Below are 23838 nucleotides of genomic sequence, written 5' to 3' on the forward strand. Positions count from 1 at the left end.
ACCAACACCCGAAGACGGTGCGTTTATAGAACGCGTCTCCAGCTGCCAAAGGTCCTTCGCCTACCTCATCTCATTTTACCCTCCGAACAGTTTGTAAAGCGGGACAGTTGTCACATTTCGCAGTAAGGACCTACCTGGTGGCCGGGAAGGACGAGGTCACTCTGGGCAGCGCTACCGCCCCCCGCCCCCGCCCGTTATTCCTGCTCGGGGAAGGCTTTTATTCCGTATGACGGTCACAGGCCTCTGGTCTCCAGCCTACCCCCCGCTAGCTGCCACTTCCCAGTGGACATCTGCCCAAGTCCCCCGCGAACGCGGAGCTAAGTGAACCCTAGACACTCAGCAGTATTTTTCAAGTATTTTCATTTGATTCCTTTTTTTGAAATCTTTTTTTACACGGTCTTAACGTCAAGTTGCTTCGAATCTCTCTCGGAATGAAAGGTAAGTTTAAAACATGAATCTGAATGCTGCTGACGAGAATCCCGGACGGTAGACAAGCCATGGTTACTGGTCCTACTTTACAATCCACTCACTCACTCGCTGATTTGTTTAAAGATTTATTGAGCACTTCTGATGTGCCAGGCATGGTGCAAGGCGCTGGGTGTAACAATGATTAAGACAAAGTCCCTCAAGGAGCTCACAGTCTAATGGTAAACTACGGAGTAAACTGAGGCACAGAGTGGTAAGTGACTTACCCAATGAGGTAGAGAGCTAGGTACTTGGAAATGTGGGAGTAGAGCTGGAGAGAGGGCAGGGTACAGCCCACTCATTAAAAGCAAACCCTTCTGATTGAAAAGCAAGGCTGCGTACAGAAATGTACTACAAAATCTGCTTGCAAAAAAGGTTAAAACAGTTTCCAATTGTCACCATGATTAAATCCATGTCTTGCAACGAATGAAGCCATTACCTGATAGCATTTCTACACTTGCCCCTAAGGCTTCAGGGCACGCCACCAGTCTGCTTGGACACAATAACCCTGCAGGGAGCTTGAAATCACGAAGTATCAGATTTCAATTTCAGCACTGGGAACCATATTGAAATACTTTAATTAAATCCATGAGCTTTCAATGTATAGCGTTATTTATGATACTTCTACATGTAGAAGTTTGGAAAAAAACTTTCCTCTAACCCCCACTGAGAGGATTCTAATAAGTTATAGATACCACAGAAATTAGAGAATTTGTCTGTTATTTTCCATATATACATTATTTTGGCTGTACAAGGGTGAAAAGTTTTACTTAGACATATTACATAAGTAATCTAAACATTATACAGATATATACAAAGACGTCACATTCGGATGCCTGCGTACACCCATCCAACGTACGACAGCTAACTGCAGACGTGAACCCGTGTAAGGCAATTTCTTTTGTTATAATGACACATGATCCTTGAAGAAAAGCGCAGAGTCCGCGAAGCACTCACTGTCCACCTCAGGCCTGACCGTCTGCCTCCGTGGTACTCTGTGAAGTTATTTCAGTAGGCAAGGGTCCATTTCACTGACAAAAAGCAGTGAATAATTATAAAAAGAGTCGTTTTCAAATGCTGAAACCATAATTCTCCAGTAATCGCAGTAGTGAACTACTCAAAGCCACTACTGGCCTTGATGCTGCTGACAGAAGCAGAGAATTTCATGGACGATTTATTGCTCTGAGAATCAAATGTGATGCATAATTCATCCCACACAGGAAGCTCCCCAAGAACTCGGTGCACGAATTCTCAAATGCTATCAGTTGCTTACTTCAAGCAATTCTTCACTTTGCTGTGGAGGATTTTCTTCTGAAAAATAAGAAACATGAAAGAAATTCTCCTGAGTTAAAAGCCAGACAGGTAACAGCACACATCATTCAAGTGCTTACAAACCCCCCAAGACCTCTGGTCAGGAACCGTACTGTTGTGCTAAGGGCCTGAGGCCAACGCCGTAAAGCTCACAGGGGAAACGGGGCTGAGCTGCACACCTGGAAGCCCCGGAGAGTGCACACGGTCTGCTCTGCTCCGACACTGCCAGCTGGCACCGCCATGGGGTCCACTACCACCCTAAGTGTCCAAGGAGATCAAAACGACATGGAATGTAACGATAGAGTTGTTAGAAATCGTCTAAACTGTAGTGAAGAATGACACTGTAATTCTGTAACTCCCGTTTTTATGATCAGAAAGTGTAAAAAAATCAACCACAATAAGACTGCGTATGTGTGTGTATAATCAAATACCATCAGAATCTTAAATTTTCCTAATCACAAACTTGGTATATTTACCTTTATTGGGGGGTTCTGGATGTTTGTTTTTAGATGAAGAGGTGCCTGCACCTTCCGACGATTTATTACTAGAGTGGCCCTGCTCCACCTCACATAAATAAACATCGATGGGGCCTCTGGTGCTCCTTATGTGTACTGTGATAGAGTCCTGGCAAAAGACACATTAGCATGAATGCGAGAATTCATTAATTATACTGTTTCACTTACTAAAACTACCAAAGTTTCAATTCAAGTGGTATTCTGAAAATTTAAATTGGTTTTCTATCATGTATTCGAGAGAATCATGTACTTGGCTTTAATCACTCCAGCAGACTGAGCTGCTGGCCAATTCATGCTGCCGCGACAGCCACTGGATTATCAGTCATGACTTTGGGGCCGTGATGTCATCATCTCTGTACTAAAGAGCCCGTTTTTTGATACTCAAGGAGTCGACCCCTTCTAGGAATCTGTACTTAAGAGTCCAAAATCAGTACTTGGATGACATAGAAATCTAAAACAACCCATAGTCTCAAATGGCAAGGCTGTGTTTAGATCTGATGGCTGCAAAGGTACCGAGTTCACTCAACAGGCCGTCCTCTGCGTGAAAGTCAGAGGATGGGATCCAGACAAAATAGACCTCAGTAGCTTAAATATTCAAAAAAACTGCATATAAAGGACTATTAGTTATTATTCACATCTATGGCTTTGGACCTTTAAATTTACTCAGAATTTATATATTTTTTCTGTGAGGTATCAGGAAGTAGGGTGCTTCTACTGAGAATTATGCTTTTTTTCTTTTTGGCCAAAAGATGGGAATGATCCAATTTATGCTAAATTCTTAAGGAACAGTTCCAGTTATGATTCCTTTGTTGTTCTAACCAAAAGAGTGTTCAAGTGTAACACAGTCTGTTCTCTGTCCTTCCATGCAGTGAGGCCAGGACTAGGTATGGACACCATGCTCCCTCCCGCTCCACACATCTCACTGGGATCTCACAACAGGGCTCAGAATTGCAGCTTATCAGAGGCTCACAAAACCTTGTGTCACCTTTTCTGTGGCTTCCTGGGACCACAGGTATGAGAATGAACATCTATGCCCAGGTTCTAGACTGCCAGGAATGGTACAGCGTATACAACTCAAAACATATTACTAAACAAAAGGAAGTGGTATTTTGCTCAGAACTGGCAGCCAACTGAGGACTCCTTACTCCACTGAATCAGAGCTGACAAATGTTTTCCATAAAGGGGGAGATCGTAAACATTTTTTGGCTTTGCAGGCCACACCATCCCTGTCACCACTATACAACTCTGCCATTACAGAGTGAAAGCAGCCAGAGACAACAGTCTAGACAAATGGGAATGTGGCTGTGTCCCAGGGAGATTATGTATAAAAACCTCACAAACCAGATTTGACCCGAGGCCAGTCTATCCACCCTGGCACTAGCTTCCCAGATCTCGCCCTGGATCTCTGTGGGGGCAGATGCCACTGAATGCAGTGTGCTCCTGTCTACTACTCCCACTTATGTGCTGCAGAGTGGCTGCCCCGAGGGCCCATGTTCATCAGCCTTTAAACTGGACTCTAAGTCTTGGGCATGATCCAAAAGCCCAGCAAAATTTGGCAATTACAGCCTGAAGCAGCTCACAGCACAGGGGAAAGAAAACCCCAAAGCCCATCAGTTGCTGTAGCACAGACCATTGTGCCCCAAAGTAAGGATGTGTTGAAAGATTAGTGGCTAATTATAACTTTTTAAACTTTAAAATTCTCTCAAAATGACTCCTATTAAATATGTTACTTAGGAGGCTTAAATCTGAATAAAATAATGAGGAAACATCTCCCAGAAGTCACAACTTGAGTGTGACTAAATTAAAAGCTGCCCCTTAACTGACTTATAATAATACACTGTCAAGTAACAACATGCGTGCTCACTTGGACAGTGCTCTGCGGGGATAAAAGGAGAGATGATGGAGAGTATTCTTCCACTATGAGGGAGGTGAGTCCCTGTAGCAAGCAGAGGACATCACTATGAGCACCGATGGGTCTATCAGGCTGTCAGAACTTGATGATCTGTCCCAAGAAAGGCCACATTCCTTGGTTCTGATTCCATCCTTACCAAGCAACCTTCTGATGACAATTATCTTTCAATACAAACTTCCCTGCAAGGGAAAGAGTGTGCTAAGCAGCTGGCGGCTGACAAAGAGTATTTTCATTCACACAGCAATCTTCCCTTTCATTTTTCATGTAACACTTAGCGTTCTAGTTTAGCCATTAGTCTTTCATGAGCTTGGTTACAGTTAATTCCCCCAGAGCCTTCGCTGATCCCCAGATTTTCCTTCTGGAACTCCAACCATGAGGCCAATTCTTGGTGATTCCTCCAAGGGCATCACAGCATACTCCAGTAGAACACAGGCGCTATGGTGCTTCACAGTTAGTATGTTGATAGGACAGTGATTAAGAACACTCTAAGCCAAACTATCTGGGTTTGGATTCTGATTCTGTCACTTACTGTGTAATCATGAGAAAGTTCATCTTTCTATGCTTCATTCAGACTCCTCACCTTTAAGAGGCCAATAATCATGACTATTTGCTGTGTCACTTGAAACAAGTTAAAATGTGTAAAGTGCATCCAGCAGTGTCAGGTACGCAGCTAATGTGCTCACGACTGTGATAGAGCACTGGCTCAGCAGTTGACTGAATTTTCTCTTTAAAATAACCCTTTTCGGGGATCCCTGGGTGGCTCAGCGGTTTAGTGCCGCCTTCGGCCCAGGGTGTGATCCTGGAGACCCAGGACAGAGTCCCGCATCAGGCTCCCTGCATGGAACCTGCTTCTCCCTCTGCCTGTGTCTCTGCCTCTCTCTCTCTCTGTCTCTCATGGAATAAATAAATAAAATCTTAAATAAATAAATAAAAATAAAAAATTTAAAAATAAAATAAATAAACCCTCTTAGAAATGCAGGGATACCTACTTCTCTTGGAGCTGGAACATCCAATCTGGTTTCTGCAGGAGCCTTCACCGCAATAACGATCTGTTCGTGGAAGGCCTGAATGCTATGAATATCCTGATACGTCACATATGCTAGTGTAAACATCAGTCAAGGGTCTCTAAGCAGAATGCTACTTACTGAGGAGATAATTTCTCTTATGATACATGCATAACAAGTGTAACGTTAGAATCTCTGCAGTTTTTATGGGATACAAACTCACAATTAAGGAAAGCAATTGGTAAAAAATTATTTCATGTATAATTATTTCATGAATAATTCTTAAAATTTTATTTACAATATTTACAGTATCTAAAGAAGCATTCCTTTAAACTCTAGTGTCATTTTGATGATGATAATTTCTGGAGAAAAACATTAATAACGTACAGAAAACAACTCAGGTGAAGGTGTTTACTCCCTGCTTCCACTTCCCTATTCACTGCTGGATCTTACTATGAGAATTTTTGGGGACAAAACACTGTTTTGATGACAATCTCCTAAAATGCAAGTGGAAAAAAATCTAAGAAAGAGCAGAAGCCACTAGGAGAGTATGTGCTTTGGGGCTATCATATACTTATGCGATTTCCTGTATCCCAAATATTTTCCATCTATGTGAATTTTTTTTATCTTTACTGTGTTACTTGAAATTTTACCAATTATGTGATTTACTTGGTTCCCCAACATTTTTGGTTTACTTTTTGATTGGGAAGAGGAACAGCATTTACTTTCCTTCCAGTAAACTGGACTCTGGAAACATCTGACTGATACAGAATCTAAGTAAATTTGAGGCATGGAACAGCTCGGAATCAGTGACGCCTCATTCAGGTGAGGCAAGAACGGAGCAGCAGATGGGCCGGGAGACACAGGAGAAGATTGCCACCACTGCCCCGTCTCCCCTGCTGGTCCCAGAGGCACATCCAGCTACACCAGGCTTTGTGGGCCAGAGTGGCAGCACTAGTACTGTCTCAATGACAAGTTGTTTCAGAAATAAACTCCGGTTAACAAATTAGGAAAAATGTCAATTTCACAAATGCCAACAACATATTTTACTACCTTTACAGCATTCTTTGACTAAAAAAACAAACAAGAACACACCACTATTTTCATTTTAAATGCAAACACTGATCTTGGTACATGGTCACAATGCAGCATTTAACGTGAGCAAATACCAGCAAAACAGCAATTATTTGTGTATACCTCAGGCTACACAATTTAACCTTTACTTACTTTTAAAAGTTCTAAAGCTCTAGTTTTGTGCTTTGAATATATTAATTAAATCCCCAAACTGATCCTACTATTTAAAGTAACCTGGTTTGAAAGGAGAGATTTTTTTTAAAAAAGGACAGTGTTAACAAACTGAGGGTGCTGGAGGAAAGGTGGGGGAGGAACTGGGTGATGGGCATTAAGGAGGGAACGAGACGGGGTGTGATGAACACTGGGTATTGTGTGCAACGGATGAATCACTAAATTCTACCTCTGAAACAACACAGTATATGTTAAATTGAATTTAAATAAAAAGTTAAAAAAAAAGACAGAGTTAAAGGATATCTTTCATTTTCTTTGTCGTCTGTTAATTCAAACAACTGCTGAGCACAATCCTTAATTAACTCATCCAAAGCATCTTCCATTGCTGATAAGTCAGAAAGTTCCTCCTGCAGCTTCTTCTGTTGGGGCACTGCTCCAAAATTGCTAAGATCAGATCCTCTTTAGAGGAAAGGTATTAAAAAAATAAATTAAAAAAATCACCATCAGACACATCTAGGAGAAAAGTTAGATTCCTAGAACTTCTCCAAATGTTGACATCAGGTATTTCCCAGAATGACAGACAAAACTAGGTACTTGAACATCAACCCTGACCTCCTTTTAGACAACCATTATTCCTCCTACACATAGACTGGCTTTTGTCCCCATTTCTAGTCTCTTACACAGGGATAAAACAAAAACAAAAACAAAAACAAAACCCTTATAACTAGGGAAATTAACAGTAGTAAGGAAAGCTGATGGAGTTCACTGAGCACAGACTGAGAACCAATAATACCCAGTGTAAGCCCCAGCTCTCCTACCTACAGTAGGACTTTGGTAGTTCTAATCTTTTAGTACCCTATGAAAAACAAGGAGTACTGACTAAAATTATAGTACTTTTGCTAAAATTCTGAGTATTTTCCCTCTCAAATGCATATTCTACTTGGTTCTATCTGAATATAATGTTATAGGGATCCCTGGGTGGCGCAGCGGTTTAGTGCCTGCCTTTGGCCCAGGGCGCGATCCTGGAGACCTGGGATCGAATCCCACTTCGGACTCCTGGTGCATGGAGCCTGCTTCTCCCTCTGCCTGTGTCTCTGCCTCTCTCTCTCTCTCTCACTGTGTGCCTATCATAAATAAATAAAAAATTAAAAAAAAAAAAAAAAGAATATAATGTTATATTCTTTATTCTCAGAAGATATATTTTCCTTAGTTGTTATGGTTTACCTATTACATTGGTATGATATGACCTGAGTCCACTGATACTAATTTTTCTTCTTTATGGAAAATAAAGAGGAAAAAGGCTGTGACCACTTTACCTTTTGCTTGGTAGTTTTCAAATCTGATTTTAAGTAGTGATTTAGAATGCAATCTGATATTAACCCCTAAAGTGTGGGGTGCCTGGGTGGCTTAGTCAGTCAAGTGTCTGCCTTTGGCTCAGGTTATGATCTCGGGGTCCCGGATCAAGACCCACATCAGGCTCCCTGCTCAGCGGGGAGTTTGGCTTCTCCCTTTCCCTCTCCCTCTGTGTGCTCTCCCTCTCTCTCTCAAATGAATGAATAAAATCCTAAAAAACAAAAAGTCCTAAAGTGTTATTTAATATTTTTTAGCTAATATTCAGATTAGAATTCAATCTGCATTTCTGTACTATTGGAATAAATAACTTCCTTTTATGAACCACTTTCCTCTAACAGCAAAGTGCATTACTTAGAGCCATTTCATGATCTTTTTTGTTAGATTTTTCATTTGCCTGAAATGAAATATATTTATATGTACTTATATGCTGGAACTGTTTCTTACTGATCTGAAATATTTGTCTATTTTAAGTATTAAAAGCTTTCTTGTTATGCACATGTGCATATACACATGTATATCTACATCTGTATCAAAAGGCCTTTTTTCCACGATCCTTCCTAATGAAATTGAAGTCTTTAGCAAATGCTTCTTTTTTTGAGAGAGAGAGTGTGAGTACGAGAGAGGGCAGGTGGGGAAATGGAGAGAAAGAATCTCAAGCAGGCTTCTATGCTCAGTGCAGAGCTTGATCTCTGAGATCACGAGCTGAGCCGAAATCAAGAGTTGGACACTTAAATGACTGAGCCACACAGGCACCCCCAGCAATTGCCTTTTAGATATTGTCTACGGATTTTTTTTTTTTTTTTTTTTTTTTTTTACATTTAGGGCAGTATGCGATCCTATGGATCTGAGCCCATCTGATTCATAATTACCTGGGGTAGCTGTTAAGAAGGTAGATTAGATTCCTGCCTTTGCCAAAGAACAAATGAATTACATACAACCCCTGGGGCATGAGGTCTCTAAGTGTTTATTACCTGACATTGTTTTACAACCTTAACTAGTTTCTCCTGATATCAACAATCAATTGGGGAAAAAAAAAAATCTCCTAAACAATCGGACGTCCCCTTCCTAGGATCTTGAAAATCAAAACTCTTAGAACTGATCATTATTCCATTCAACTTTTCCATAACATCAGAATTATATTTTAGGTCTATGGCTTTTATTTAGCCCTAAGTAGGAAAAAAAAAATATTTATGTACCTTGTTGGACCTTGTGAGAAATTTCTGTAGAATCCTTTTCTAACAAGAAGTCATCTCTTACTTTGTTTTGTCCTGTCAAAACACTAATATCTAGTCTGTTTCAAGTACAGTATCGTCACTTAATTAGAAGGAAGAAAAAAAAAGGCCATGAAAATTTCGAAACCAACTCACATCCATCGAATATGGTTCTTAGACTTTTTTTCAACCAGATCGATTCCATCTAAGACATTGGTGATGTCATATACTCTCCGTTTTCGCACTCCCAGTTTTGTGGCAACCTTGTTTAAGTCGAGAATACCCCCAGGAGCAGATCTGACAAGATCCATAAATTTTCGAGTTAAATAAACCAGAGATACATCAAAACGAGGTCTCTTCACTTTTAGAGCTTCTGGGAAACAAAACAGACAAATTTGTAAAATTCTCAATAGTATTGCTTTCTCAGCTCATTAAAAGAAATTTATTTCCTCAGTAAGCATAGACACCTACCAAAAATTCTATATACTGGACACATCATAGCTAATTTTTATGAAACATTTCTCACACTGGATAAAAATGTATCAGCCTGTCTCAAGTAAACAAAGGCTTTAGACTTATAGCAGTATTTGAAATGTGCAGCCAGTTCCCCTGGAGGTGGGAATTTGCAGGAGTCTGCAGCAACTTGCCGAACATAAAGTGGAGAGTATGCATTTCTCCCGACACCACTCTTAGGAATAGGATTAGAAATGGTTTTGAAAACAGAATTCTTAACTTTAAGACCAAATAAGACCAACTAAATTTCTTATTTGGTCTTCAAGTTAAGATATTCTTTATAAAGCAAAGGCAGAGAGTTGGCTTTTCTTTTTAAAATTTATACATGTCACAGTGTAACCCTGATGGAAGTTTCTCAAAGAGTTCAAATTAATTTTCTACTAAAACATTTGACATATCTTGAGGAAAAGTGGCATCTCTACTTTTAAAAAATATTCAGTACCTTATATTAACTTCACAGATAAGCAAATGAAGGGGGAAAAATCTCTTTAATTCCCTCCCTCCTCCACCTACTAAGATGATTTTGGCTTTTCATACACACCCTGCACCCTCCACACACAGACACACACAGACAGACACACACACACACACATCTGTCAATACGTACAGGTAACTTAAAAAACAAAAATAAGAACAGACTATCTTTTTAACAAACTGTTTTAACATTGTGAACATCCTGACTTGGCAACAAATGAATTTAACATTATTCTTAATGGCTGCAGAATATTTAACACTATGGAATATTTGTAAAACTTAGGCCAATACTAGAAATTCCAATTGTCTCCAACTTTGCTATTTTGTTCAATACTTCAATAAATCTCCCTGTAGCTAAATTTTTGCGTGCGTTTTCGTTTTTGTTTCCTTTAGTTAAGTTCCACAATTTGGAACCAAAGGCAAAAGGGTATTTTAAGGAATGTTTGTCCCACTAAACCTGCTATGCAGGTGGAGTTTCTATCAGCTTTATACAGTGTATGTACGAGGGTCTCCTTGGCTCAAGTCCTTGCCTGAAAGGTGTATGATTATTCATCTTTCTAAATTTGATACTAAAACACAAGTTTTTATGGTTTGGTGTGCAGAGTAAATAATTTTACAAATAACCTAGCTGCCCTTTTGGTATGGAGTATATGATTTCTCCTTTTTTCTACTTTCACAGCACACGGCAGTGAGTATGCTTTAAAAGAAATAGTCATCCTATCTTCAATTAGAAATTCCCACCATATCCCAGGGGTGCCTGGGTGGTTCAGTGGTTGAGCATCTACCTTTGGAGGTCGAGATCCCAGGGTCCTGGGATCAAGTCCCACATCAGGATCCCCACAGGAAGCCCACTTCTCCCTCTGTCTATGTCTCTGCCTCTCTCTTTGTGTTTCTCATGAATAAATAAATATGAAAGAAAGAAAGAAAGAAAGAAAGAAAGAAAGAAAGAAAGAAAGAGAAAGCAAAGAGATAGAGAGCGAGACTAGAGAAGGAGGAAGGAAGGAAGTAGAGGCGTGAATTCCGGCAGGACGACTGCCCCCCGTCGCCGACGGTCTGTTGCTTCTTGTTGGCTGGCTTTCTTCGTTCTTTCGAAGAAAGAAAGAAAAGAAATGAAATTAATTCCCATATCCAGAACCTCTACATCACATTCAGTTTAAAGCCAGTTTAAATTCCACTGGTGGCTACTCCAAGAACACAGCATGTATTTTATAATGCACATGTCTTCTCAGTGGAGACCACTCCTACACTTAAGATTAAACAGGATTAAATCAGAATTAAACTTTAATTAGAAGAAAGTCACAATTCTACAAAAATCCTTGGCAGACTACAACAGAGTAATTCTAACTTAAAAAAGCACACATCTCATCACCCTAACTGCTAACACAACAGGGTCCTATAAGCTCAGGGTTGTACATTCCCACCATGTTAGTCACCTTACAAAGAACAGATACTCACTGAAAACCTTAACTTGACAATTGCTGAAGGAATACAAACATGATTAGAAAGGTTTTCAAACTCAAGATGTTCCCTGGTCTAGTAAGGAACTCTGTCACAATGTCCTGAGGTCAGTGCCAAGAGAGGCGTCCACGCTCCCTGAGAAGAGGAAACCTGCCTGGAACGGTAATAAGGAAGTCCTCCCAAAGTGGGTGAGCACCCAGAGGACTGAGTGGAGGAGAAGAAGCTCTTCTCCCCCCTCTGATGGAGGGCAAGGGGTTTAATAAGACAGAGCAATGGTTGAGAACAGGTATATTTAGAGAACCCACAGCTGGTATACATGGGTGGGGCAGCAGCTGGATGACAAGGCTGCCCCATGGAACAAGGAATGACCTTTCTGCCCAGCCATTCTCTACTGCCTTGTTTCTCTTTTAAGGATATGAGGTAGTTTATAAGTTTAACACAGGCAAGTAAAACCAAATAAATGAGGAATCAGGGTTTTCTCTATTTGTAACAGAACCCTGAAAAAATTCTAGGTTGAGTGAGATCCCAATCCCAGTCCTGTGTTAGGAAACTCACACTGGCAGCATCGTGGGAGAGCCTAAAAGCAGACAACACACTGAGAAGGCTACCCAGACACGTCAGCTCGGGAGGGAGGGAGAGCCCAGCAAAGCAGCAGTCTAACCCAGTGGTTAAGAGGAGGGGCTCAAGTCAGAGAGCTGTGGGGCTGAATCCGGACTGAGGCAAGTTTACTCATCTATAAAAAAAAATGAATGATCATTCACTTATATTTTACTTTTTTGTATATTTTTTATTGTAGTTCAATTTGCCAACATATAGCATAACACCCAGTGATTCACTTATATTTTAAAGGGTTCTTGTGATAATCCAAAGAACTTAACACAGCTCGCAGTGTACAAGCTCAGTGTGTTACAGACATTACTGTAAGGTGGTAGTTGAGGGACAGATGAAGGACACTTTGAAGGTAAAACTAACTGATCAAACCTGGGGATCAGCTATGGGCGAGACTGTGGCAAGGCTGAGGAGAAATTAAGGGCTGATGCTAAGATCAACATGTGGGATCTATGCACAGTCTATTCATTGTGGTTAGAACCAAATTAAGGAGAATCTAGGGGTGGGGCTATGTATGGTAACAATTTCCAGAAGGATGGCAACTAGAACAACTAGAGCACTGGCACTCTGTCTCCTCTGACTCTGCACCCTGGTCCCTGGCAGGGGTGGGAGAGAACAAATGGAAGGAAGTCTGGAGGGCAAAAGACAGTTCTCCTGCCTGTTGTCAACAGCCTTTAGCTCTGCTGATGGTAATAAGTAAGTGCTCTCACAGAACTTTGAGAAATTAGCCTTAAACATAGACCATTCCATCTTAAAAACGATTTCCTGATTTCCAAAAGCAACAAAGAATAAACTGACATTTGTGCACATTTCAGCCCACAACATCAGGAGTTTTTGCTGAAAGTTAGTGAACAAATAACATATTTTACTTAAATTTTCCAACCTATGTACATTTAAAATAAATCAGTTAAAATCATATGAAATTTAAACCACAAAACCTAAAACCTATTCAAGAATCAACTTACTTCTCATGGACACATACTGTACATTATCTTCTAAATTAATCCTTATTTTTGATGGCTGGAAAAAAGAAAATACAGAAATTTACATTAGTAATTTAAAGATAATAACGCAAATGAACAATTGCAAATGAACAGCATTTCCTGGATAATATAAAGGTTCTCTTTTGGGATAATAATTTGCTTGTGAGAAAAGCAGTCCTTCCTCCATACTGTAACTACTCTAACTGTACTCACAGGAGACAGGGCTCAGAGGGTTAAGTTTCTCACAATGTAGTAGTTGACGAAAGGGGTGGGGGAGAAATATGGATGAGCAATTACTACTGAATAGACATTAATTTATCATCTGTATCAGATACTGAGGATAAAAACAAATACAGAGATGATCAGGATGCTGTCTCTGACTCTAGAAAGCTCAGGAGAGGTGGAAGATATGTCTAAACTATCAAATGCTTACCCTTGCTATTTAAGTGTAAGTGGCTCCCAAAAATGTGCTCCTAAGCTTTCACAGGCGGCCATGCATTCCCATTATATGATGGAAATACAGCAGCATTTTTTTTTGTAGCAGCATTTCTGATAATGAAAAAAAATGCATACTACATAACTAGAAACTTTGGTAGAGGTTAATATAAAACTTCTTTCAAACTCTTTAAACAACCAGGAAATGAGTAGCAACTCTACTACCAAAGTTCACCAGCTAAACAGATATTTAGAAGCTATGAAAGTTTACATAAACTGGTAGTAAAACACTTGCAATACATTTAAATATTATTATTGCAAAAAATAAAACATGTAGACAAAGCCACGTAAACAAAAATGTGTAGTAGCCTCATGCTTACAACAATGCACGATTGACAGGTGCCTCCCGACAGGCTGTCATCAGGTTCAGCTCTTGCCTAAGTGAAAAAAACCGGGCCCCAAATTGGCTGTAGTGGAACCAGGATAAGTGAATCCCACAAGGTGCTCTAAGAGAAGAATGAGCAGGAATACTACAGATGTACCCAGAGAGGGTGCATCACAGAAGGATTCATGGGGAAAGGAATCCCCAGCTCAGCCTTGAAGGACAAGCCAGATTTTGTCCGAACCTGTGGAAGCTTCAAGAAAGAGAGAAAAGACAGGATTCCTAGTGCAGGAAAAGTTACGAACAAAGGTCTAGTAATATAAATGGCATGGCATTTCTGAGAAACCACCTGTGTGGTCAGTTCAAGACTGACTTGACACTGAAGCTATACGGGCATGCTGAACCAAACAACACAGACCATGGAAGTCATGCTGAGGAGTCTGGACTTCATGTTATAACCAGTGGAGAATCACCACAGATTTCTAAACAAGAATATGACATACCCAACCTCATGGTTTAGAGATAGAAATATGGTAGCAATACAGCAAAAAGACTGGGGGTGGGGAAACCTAAAGGCAAAGTGAGCAGCTCAGAAGCCCTTTGTTTTTTCAGTGTCAACAAATCTTTGGCACAATGATTTCCATATCAATTATGACAAAATTATAGCACCTATTATCAGCCGGTTAACTTGATATGGAATAATTCTAGTGAAATAGAATTCTGCTGTAGAACTAGCTTAGCTGTCAGAATGTAAAGAAAAATGCAGACCTGCTGCAGTGGGTGAAACCAGAGTTGGGAAGGCCTGTCTTGGGGGCAAGGACTAGGCCTGACGAGCTCTCCAGAAAGGCGGTGCTGACAATGGCGACTTGCAAACACGGAACCCTCCAGTGAACCACCGAAGGGCAGTCCTGTTAAAGTCAGACACGGATGAATATGACCAACAGTCATTGCTATTTTTACATTCACTCCTCCTGCTAATATTGGATGAGACCGAGTTTATCATAGCAAGATTCTTAAATGAAAAAGGATCCATCCTCATCATAGATTTGAAACACACATAAACAAATATCCTAAATTCTCATATATTCCTTTAAAAAGTACCCAGAAAGGTTAACATGGCAGGGCTCATAGGTGCATTGCCGAAACCAGACTTCTGTTTTTGTTTTTTTTTTAAAGATTTTTTTTTAAATTTTATTTATGATAGTCACACAGAGAGAGAGAGAGGCAGAGACACAGGGAGAGGGAGAAGCAGGCTCCATGCACCGGGATCCCGATGTGGGATTCGATCCCGGGTCTCCAGGATCGCGCCCTGGGCCAAAGGCAGGCGCTAAACCACTGCGCCACCCAGGGATCCCCAGACTTCTGTTCTTAATTTAGGGTAGCAGTGCCAAGTCCTATATACAAGCACTTAATGGGGAAAAAACAAAAAAACAAAAAAACAAACAAGCACTTAATGGTATCTTAATTGGCCACCTCACTATCTGCTTGCTGCCTATTCCAGAAGGGCATCTTTTCCACTCTGTACTCCCATCTCTTTTGTCCTCTTATTGAGACTGAGGTTGGCACAGGGGTGATACCTCAATCAGGAATCACAACAGGAGCAGGACAACTTTCTTTTCTACACATTCTTTGCCATAAATGCAGCTGCACTGCAAGCTGTCTATACCGAGAGCTGTGGGAAAGCAAAGTCAAAATGGCATTTTTTTCCTTCCTTCCTTCCTTCCTGCAGGAGGAAGCAGGAAGGAATTAAGTGCAGGTTTTTCGTTGGGGTTCTTGGGTGAGTTGTCTTATGTTCGTTTTTTCTTTCTTTCTTTCTTTCTTTCTTTCTTTCTTTCTCTCTCTCTCTCTCTCTCTCTCCCTCTCTCTTTCTTTCTTTCTTTCTTCTTTCCCTCCCTCCCTCCCTTCCTTCCTTTCTTACCTTTTGAATGTGAAAACATGATCTCTTTATCTTGGAGGAATCACAATATCATGGCCCCTCTGGGGCAGACATCCCAGTATGTATAAATCCCATAGGTGATCAATACTGGAGATTTCTGAAGTGTCTATGGTAACGACATATTCATCTCTTTTATATTCTCTTTTGGTTCTTGGCTTAAGACTGGGTTTGGGACTACCAGTTACCTGACTTCTTAGATACTGGGAAATCCTGGACTTTAGTTTAACAGAGTGTGTTGATATAATTTTATTGCCCATTTTCCAAGCTACAGTGAAGATTAAAACAAAATTTCATAAATTGTAAAATCCTATGCAACCAAGAGAGACTATTATCATTTTGTGTTTTGAACCAGAACAGCACCTGGCACAATCAAGCACTTGGTAAATATTTGTTAACACGTGAAGTAGAAATAGTACCTTGTCACAGATGACTTCAACTGATAAGTAACTCAGAACTCTGAAACAATGAGTATTTAAGACCCAAGGACACAGCGTGAAGACTCTCCTGTGTACACTATGAATACAGATCACTGAGAGAATTCACGTGTCATTTTCTGTGTTCTAGTACAACATTCATCATCTCACCAGATCAGCCTGACACTTGGCAAGCCTTTCCAGATACTCTCACTTTGGTAAATGGTACTCACAAGTAGGCCAGGAACTTTTCTGGGAGTAGAAGGGACTCCTTGAATTAGCCTTAAAATCAGAATAAATGTTTCTTCATAGAAAAATTAGTGAGCTATTAAAAAAAAAAAAAAAAAGTAGGGGATCCCTGGGTGGCACAGCGGTTTGGCGCCTGCCTTTGGCCCAGGGCGCGATCCTGGAGACCCGGGATCGAGTCCCACATCAGGCTCCCGTTGCATGGAGCCTGCTTCTCCCTCTGCCTGTGTCTCTGCCTCTCTCTGTGTGACTATCATAAATAAATAAAAATTAAAAAAAAAAATTAAAAAAAAAAAAGTAAATGAGATGCCACCCCTGCACCTGGCCCCATGTTATTTAGTTCCCTCAGATGAGAGCAGCACACTGTGCCCCTGAAGGGAGGCCAACGAGGCTCTACACACCTGTATGGACCCAGAAGCAGAAACAGATGGAACAGAGAGAGTTCCCACATCCAGGGCCCTCTCAAAAGGAGACCAATGTATAAGCTCCTCTCAGGAATACCTATTTTCTTTTTATTTTGAAATAATCTCAGCCTTCATAAAAGGTTTAGAAGTAGCACTAAGAATTACTACATACCCTTCATCCAAATCCTCATGCTGTTAATGTTTTACTACATTTGCTTTATCATTTTTTTCTCTACACACAGAACTGTTTTCCTTGAATCACTTGAGGGTAAACTGCAGACCCGTAAGCAAGTCAATGTGTACCTCAAGGGTATTCTCTTATATAACCACTGGATAATTACCAAAAAGTCTGTTCAAACTTAGCAGTTTTGAAAGAAACTGTCAGTAGAAACTTGAACTTTGAGGGCACTCCACTGAAGGTTCAAAAGGAAGAGAGGATCATGCTACTAGAAAGTAGAAGAATAGAGATGTTTAAGTGAGGATAGAACACTTAGCAACCCCATCAACTGAGGTGATGCGGGAAGCTGGTACTAATGGCTCTGGTAATCATCTGAGATTTCCATACAAAGTGTTGACTGTGGCACCTGGTTCTTCCCTGCGGCCCACAGTCAAATGTGAGAAAGAGAAATTTGCGAAAGGGACTTTAAAACAAAAAAGAGTCAAGACTTAAAGGCTTTAAAAACTCCCAGCCTTGGGGTATAGGGTGGCTCAGTTGATTAAGCATCAGACTCTTGATTTCAGCTCAGGTCTTATCTCAGGGTTGTGAGATCCAGCCCCGAGTTGGGCTCTGTGCTGGGTGTGGAGCCTGCTTGAGATTCTCTTTCTCCCTCTGCCCTTCCTAAAAAAAAATTGAAAAAAAAAAATTGAAAAAAAAATTTGAAAAAAATAAAGATGATGGTGAGAGTGTGACTCCCCAACTTTCAGGTAACTCAGGTAGATCAAAGATGGTGCCTCGGAGTGCTATACATTCATCCAAATGGCCTTGATGGAGATGAAGGACAAGCCCCACAGATGCTCTAAATCTAAGCCAGGGCATCTAGGAAGCTCCAGGGAACGATACACCAGCCATTCCAACAGAAGCCCAAAGTGGAGAAGGGCTCATCCAGAAGAAAGGTGGGACGTTTCTCTCCTGAGTGAGCCACAACAGACTCACAGAAGGTCCACATAGTTTTAAGATAATTTTATCAGCAAAAATGCTGTCAGCTTGGATGAAAAAGGACACTATTTAAAATGAAAAAAGGTTACTCAACACCCAAAGTCCTACTGCCAGGAAGCAGGCTGACAAAATTACTCAACTACAAATAGCGATTTCTTCTCATGAGGAAGAAAGAAGACAGTGGAACCAAGAGCCTAGGGGGTAGAGCTGGGAACACAGAGAATCATTCCCAGGCCCTGAGATGGAACCAAGAAATGTTTAACACTTAGTGAGCTGACTTTCAGAATTGCTCTGGACCAGTTACTCCCCTGTGACTCTCATTTCTTCCTTTTAGGAACAGGAATGTTGCGAGCAGTTGCCCCGTCTGTCCCATGAGTGTGTGCTGGGTGCCAGGTGTGCGGGAAGGGCATCAGATAATGGTCTTTTTAGTTTCATGGGTCTGAAGATCTAGAGGAGCTGGACTAGGCTGTACTTAGATAAAACGCTATCTAGACGCTTAGATTCTTATTCTATCCTGTGGGTATAAAATCCGTTATTTGGAGGCTCAGATTGCCCAGGATTAGGCCTCTGGAAGCCTTTTCAAAGTGGTTCCTGTGCCAGACACTGATTTTTGACCTTTTCAGCATCTTTAGGATGGTAGTCCTCAAATTTCTCTATCTAGGACTAACCTGCACAGAGGCCACACAGATAGTGCTGCTTCTGGTGCTGGCAACCCACCACTGTGGGAGCACTGTCAATGTCTCTGTTCCTTTAAAGAAGTCTCACAGAGGTTATGCTCAGGTAATTACCCTGAGGGATGCTAAGGGAGAGCTCAGTAGTGGTCAAACCTCAAGAATGGACTGACTACCTAAGAACCTTCCCTGTAGTCCTCCAACTGGTTTCTGTGCTCCCACTGGTTCAGGCTTAATAAGCAACGAGTTTGTATCTTAGCTGAGGAATGAATGGAGAAGGCAGTGGTCGCCAAACGGATAATCAGTATGACCAGTCTCAATGCACACAGTTCCCCAGGAACCAGCAGCTCCCGACAGGTGAGTCAGCACACTGGAAACTATTTTTACTAATACTCCGAGTCCCACATCTGAAGACTGCGCAGTAATCTATAATTTGAGATCCCAAAGGACAAAGGAAAGAATAAGAGGTCAGTTTTAGGGACTAAGGTCTTAGGTATTGCCTTTAAATTGGTTAAAGATTTCTCTATACAGAGGACTCTTTGTACTGCCTATTTTGGGGAATCGTATTCCTTTAAGAGGTCTCTGAAAACACAACTTTGTCCAAGGTGTTTGCATTTCCTGCATTCATTCAAATTTTCCTCATCTTTCAATGTGCAGACTAAGTTCCACCTCTAACCAACACTACTTTCTCCCTTCTCTAAATTCCAGAAAGTCAAGCCATTTACCTGGGTGAACATTAAACATTCAGCCAGATACAAGACTCATCTTTGCGTAGCAACACACTTCATTAAATACTTCCAGGCACCAGCCAATTAAAAAACATTGAGAGAGCTGTTTAAATCACCATTTTATAAGCAGGAAAATAAATACTCCTTCAAACATGTAAGTGTACCTACTTCAGTCATCCAGTAACTACTTACCAAATCTCTTTGTGACAGGCACCAAACCACTGCAGGAGGGACAATGAAATGGCCAGAGTCACTGTGCTCAGGGACCTAAGAGCCATACACTGCAGCTAGGGTAAGTAAGCATACGGTCCTGTAGGAGCACAAAAGGAGTGCCTAATCTGCTCCTGAGTGGTCAGGGAAGGCTTCAGACAAGGGACCTAGACATCCAGACCTGACAATCAGTGGAGGTAACAAGGAAAAGTACACTTTTTAAAGAAGAATTTTTCAGAAAGGGGGGAGTATGGATATATAGGGGCCCAAAAGGATATGGAAATTTGGAAATCTAACAATTATAAGCAGTTCAAAAAAGATAAATTCAGAAACCTGATCAAGACATTTCTACACTATTAAGAAAGCACTAGGGAATGGTGATAGATTCTTTAAACCAAATGACATGGTCAGAAACACACTTTAAGGGCAGCCCTGGTGGCTCAGAGGTTTAGTGCCACCTTCCTAGAGACCCAGGATCGAGTCCCGCATCGGGCTCCCTGCATGGAACCTGCTTCTCTGCCCCTCTCTCTCTCTCTCTCTCTCTGTTTCTCATGAATGAATAAATAAAATCTTAAAAAAAAAGAAAAGAGAAGAAACACTTAAAAAAGACCATGATAGTTAGTTACTATGTGGAGAATAGTAACCAGGTTTTGCTTCTGGGCAAGAAGCAGGAAAAGATTGCAACAACTTGAAAGATATATGGTCAGAGGTGCCAAGTACTGGTGATTAACTTTAATTAGATTGGGAGGATAGAGGGTCAGTTTGGAAAAGAGAAAAGGCAAGGACAATGCCTAAGAGCCTAGCCTGGGCAATATGGTGGATGTGGAGCCGTTTGTGAAGATAAGAGATAGCAGAGCTGTTGCCTTAGGCAAGAAGATAATGAATTCAATTTTGGATAGAGTTTGAAATCTATGTAGAGATGTCAGTAGACAGCTGGAAAACTCTGAACTGGATTTACAGACCTAGGAGTTATTCTGACATGGTGACTGAAATTGCCAAAGTAGATAAGAATATCTAAATAGCAAGAGATGCGTGTGTCTTCTGATATTAAATACAAAATTAAGTGGTTTTTCCACAGTTGAGAATTCAGGGCTTTTATCAAATCCTCAAAGATGAAAACCACGAGTAAAGATGGTATCAGAAGTCCTAGAAGTGGCAAAAGATGTCTCGGGTGAAAAACGTGTAGAGAGAGAAGAAAACCCCAAATAACACCAGCACGTAAGGAATGCAGAGAGAAAGAGCAGTTTGCAGAGGAGCACAAGGAGAGGCCAGATGAGTACATGGAGCAGCAACAGTGTAAGGTACCGAAGGAGCCATTCAGAGGGGAGTTTCCAACAAAAGCAAGTGGTCAGTTGTGTAGACACTAGCGATAAGGAGTGAAACATCTGATGGAACTGACAAGGTCGTTGGCGACCTCAGTGAGAACAGTCTTAGAGCTGTGCTGAGCGCAGAGGTCCCTCATGTGAGCAAGCGGACATAGCGAACGCAAACAATTTTTTGGAAAAGCTTGGAAGGAAGGGATATAGGAGATGGCAGGGTATCTGGAATTAAGGGAAGGCTCTTTCAAGATGGGGAAATATTTAGGATGCAGCAAAGTGGTCAAGAATTTATCATCAGGGGTCATTGTGAGGTTAAACCCAGGCGTTTCCAGGTACTGTCCAACCGCCCACAAGCCACTTAACACTTCTGAGTCTGTTCTGACAAACGGAGAACAAGAAAAATAACCTCTGGGGACTTCTGTGAGGAAATTAAATGAGATTATGCTCATAAACTATTTTTGAGCACTTGAGCCACCGTGGGCACTGGGCACAGTAACTTCAGCAAATATTTGCTTATTACAGGAAGAAATGAACAGAGAAGTTGAAAATAAGGGGAGAAATGGAAAATGATGGATTCATCAATGCCTCAAGGACCAAGGAGAATATATTACGTTTAGCCTAAAACAAGAATAAGGGGTAGCCCTGGGTGGCTCAGCGGTTGAGCACCTGCCTTCAGCCCAGGGCCTGATCCTGGAGACCCGGGGTCGAGTCCCACGTCGGGCTCCCTGCATGGAGCCTGCTTCTGCCTCTGCCTGTGTCTCTCCCTCTCTGTCTCATGTATAAATAAACAAAATCTTTTAAAAAATAATAAAAATAAAACAAGAATAGGGGAAATTCACCGTAGCCGGGGAGGGAGCGCAATCGTCCTTAATTTTGCTGAATGGGATCCCTGGTGGCTCAGCCGTTTAATACCTGCCTTTGGCCCAGGGCGTGATCCTGGAGACCAGGGATCGGATCCTACATCGGGTTCCCTGCATGGAGCCTGCTTCTCCCTCTGCCTGTGTCTCTGCCTCTCTTTCTCTCTGTGTCTCTCATGAATAAATGAATAAAATCTTTAAAAAATTTTGCTGAATGGGCAGCTGCGGGGTGGGAAATGGTAGGCGGCGCAGGAGTCTAAATAGCTGGAATCAAGTAAGAGAATGGGATGAAGACAAAACCAATTAAGTTGCAGAGTGTACCTCTGCGAGGGTACCGCGGAGGGGAGAAGAAAAAACAAAACAAAACAAAAAACCCCGCCAAGTTGGGCAAATTTTCTCCAGGAGCGCTGGGCAGCCCCAGCAGGTAAAGGCCAGCAAGACTGAGGACCACACATTTGGGAGCAAGTGTTGGAGGCAGTTCACGCGAAAGGCCGACCGGCCTGGAGGAGAGCCCAGGATGGGCAGCGGGAGCGCCAGGGAGGCCCGGGAGCAGCCAGGAACCGGAACCGGAACCGGGCCCGGCGGGGGGCGGGGGGCGGGGGGCGGGGGTCCGGCCCCCCCGCCCCCCTCCCCGCCCCCGCGCCGCCCCGCCCCGCGGGCCCGGGCGCTCCGGGCACAGCCGGCCCCGGGGCTTACCAGCAGGCCCTCCACGTTGATGGGGTCGCGGCACCGACGGCGCACCGTCTCCTCCGCCGGGTCCACCAGCAGGCTGGGCAGCTTCCGCGCCGGCCGCTGCTGACTCATGCTGCCCGGCCGGCCGGCCCGCGCCTCGCACCGCGCGAGCTCTCCCGCCTTCTCCCGCTCCCGGCCGGGCGCCGCCCCCAACGCGCCGGTTCTCGGGGGCCGAGCGCGACCTGGGCCCGCAGCCCGCTCGGAGGCGCCGCTGCCTGGGCCGGCCCGCGGGCGGACGCGCCGCAGCGCCCCCGACCCCCGATCCGGGGAGCTAACACGCAGCCCGGAGGCGAGCAGGGTGACCCGCGGCTCTCAGGACGCCAGGCCCGCCATCTTCCCGCATGCGCAGTGCGCCGCCCCCACTGCGCACGCCCGCCGCGGCCGCCGCGCTCCCACGCACTAACCCCCTCGCGGCGCCCGGAGCCCGGGAAAGCCCGGACGCGAAGTCCACGGAGAGGATGGCGGAGGAGAGGAAGAGGTGGAGCCGGACCCCCAAAGAAGGGAACGGAGCCAGAGAAAAGAGGCGGCGGGGCGAAGGAACGCAGGCGCCGACACTCAACACCGCTGAGCGCGCGGCTGTGGATTTAATCTTGAGCTCCCTCCGGCCGCCCAGGGCTGATGCTTAGTGAATGCCGGTAATCAGCCCGCTGTGCAGTTGCTTACAAGCTGCTGTCTTTCTCTTCCTTTTTTTCTTTTTTCACCTGATGAATAAACTGTTACCTGTTGTGTCAGGTGTCGTGGTGGGCACAGGACATAATCACCGGAATCTGCCACAGACTCAACCTCAAAGTCCAACAGAGGAAACAGATGAATAAACAGGACATTTAAAGCTGGAGCTGGAAAGTGTGTTTTCAGATCCCCGCCTCTCTCCTTATTAAGAGGACAAGGCTTTAAGCAAGTTACTTAAAAAAAAAAAAAAATCACTGTGTGCCTCAGTTTCCTCATTCATGCAGCAGGAATAATGAGAGTGCTTATTTCTTAAGTTTGTTGTGAGAATTAATTAAATTACTTAGAAGGGTGACAGGCACGTGTTTGAAATAAAAAGGCAATGCGATGTGGTTAAGTACAGCGACTGAGCCCTGCAGTGGTTAGGCCAGGGGTTCCTACCCAGCCTGAGTAGGGCAGCAGGTTTCCCCAGAAGCAGCTCCCCCACTAGATTATAAACTCCTCCAGGGAGAGGCATTCTCTAATCTTTGTATCTCCAGCATCTAGCACGGTGCCTGCCAAATAGTAAGAGCTCAGTAAATGTTTGCTAACTAAATGACCTGAAATAGAGAATAACATAGGGGCTAAGTT

At 42.8% G+C, this 23838-nt stretch overlaps 1 protein-coding gene and 1 long non-coding RNA gene across 6 annotated transcripts; one reads left to right on the top strand and one right to left on the bottom strand.

Annotated features, from left to right (window-relative positions):
- Positions 1–541: 541 nt before the first annotated feature.
- E2F6 (E2F transcription factor 6) lies at positions 542–22868 on the bottom strand. Of its 5 annotated transcripts, none has more exons than XM_038560787.1 (7): positions 22507–22868; positions 13036–13090; positions 9173–9389; positions 6756–6911; positions 5193–5307; positions 2253–2400; positions 542–1776 (listed from the first exon to the last, which is right to left on the bottom strand). In XM_038560787.1, the coding sequence occupies exons 1-7, from the start codon at positions 22612–22614 to the stop codon at positions 1727–1729; spliced, it is 849 nt and encodes a 282-aa protein (XP_038416715.1). In that variant the 5' UTR covers positions 22615–22868; the 3' UTR covers positions 542–1726. The 5 variants fall into 5 exon arrangements, 4 of the variants coding, with proteins under 4 accessions (XP_038416715.1, XP_038416716.1, XP_038416717.1 ...); XM_038560788.1 differs by lacking the exon at positions 22507–22868 and adding an exon at positions 14639–14778; XM_038560789.1 differs by lacking the exon at positions 22507–22868 and adding an exon at positions 13487–13568.
- LOC119877149 lies at positions 22867–23462 on the top strand. Its single transcript, XR_005372103.1, has 2 exons — positions 22867–23177; positions 23275–23462. It is a non-coding gene; the product is annotated as an uncharacterized LOC119877149 (long non-coding RNA).
- The last annotated feature ends 376 nt before the right edge of the window (positions 23463–23838 follow it).

Source organism: Canis lupus, chromosome 17 (genome assembly GCF_011100685.1).
Source record: "Canis lupus familiaris isolate Mischka breed German Shepherd chromosome 17, alternate assembly UU_Cfam_GSD_1.0, whole genome shotgun sequence".
NCBI lineage: Eukaryota > Metazoa > Chordata > Mammalia > Carnivora > Canidae > Canis > Canis lupus.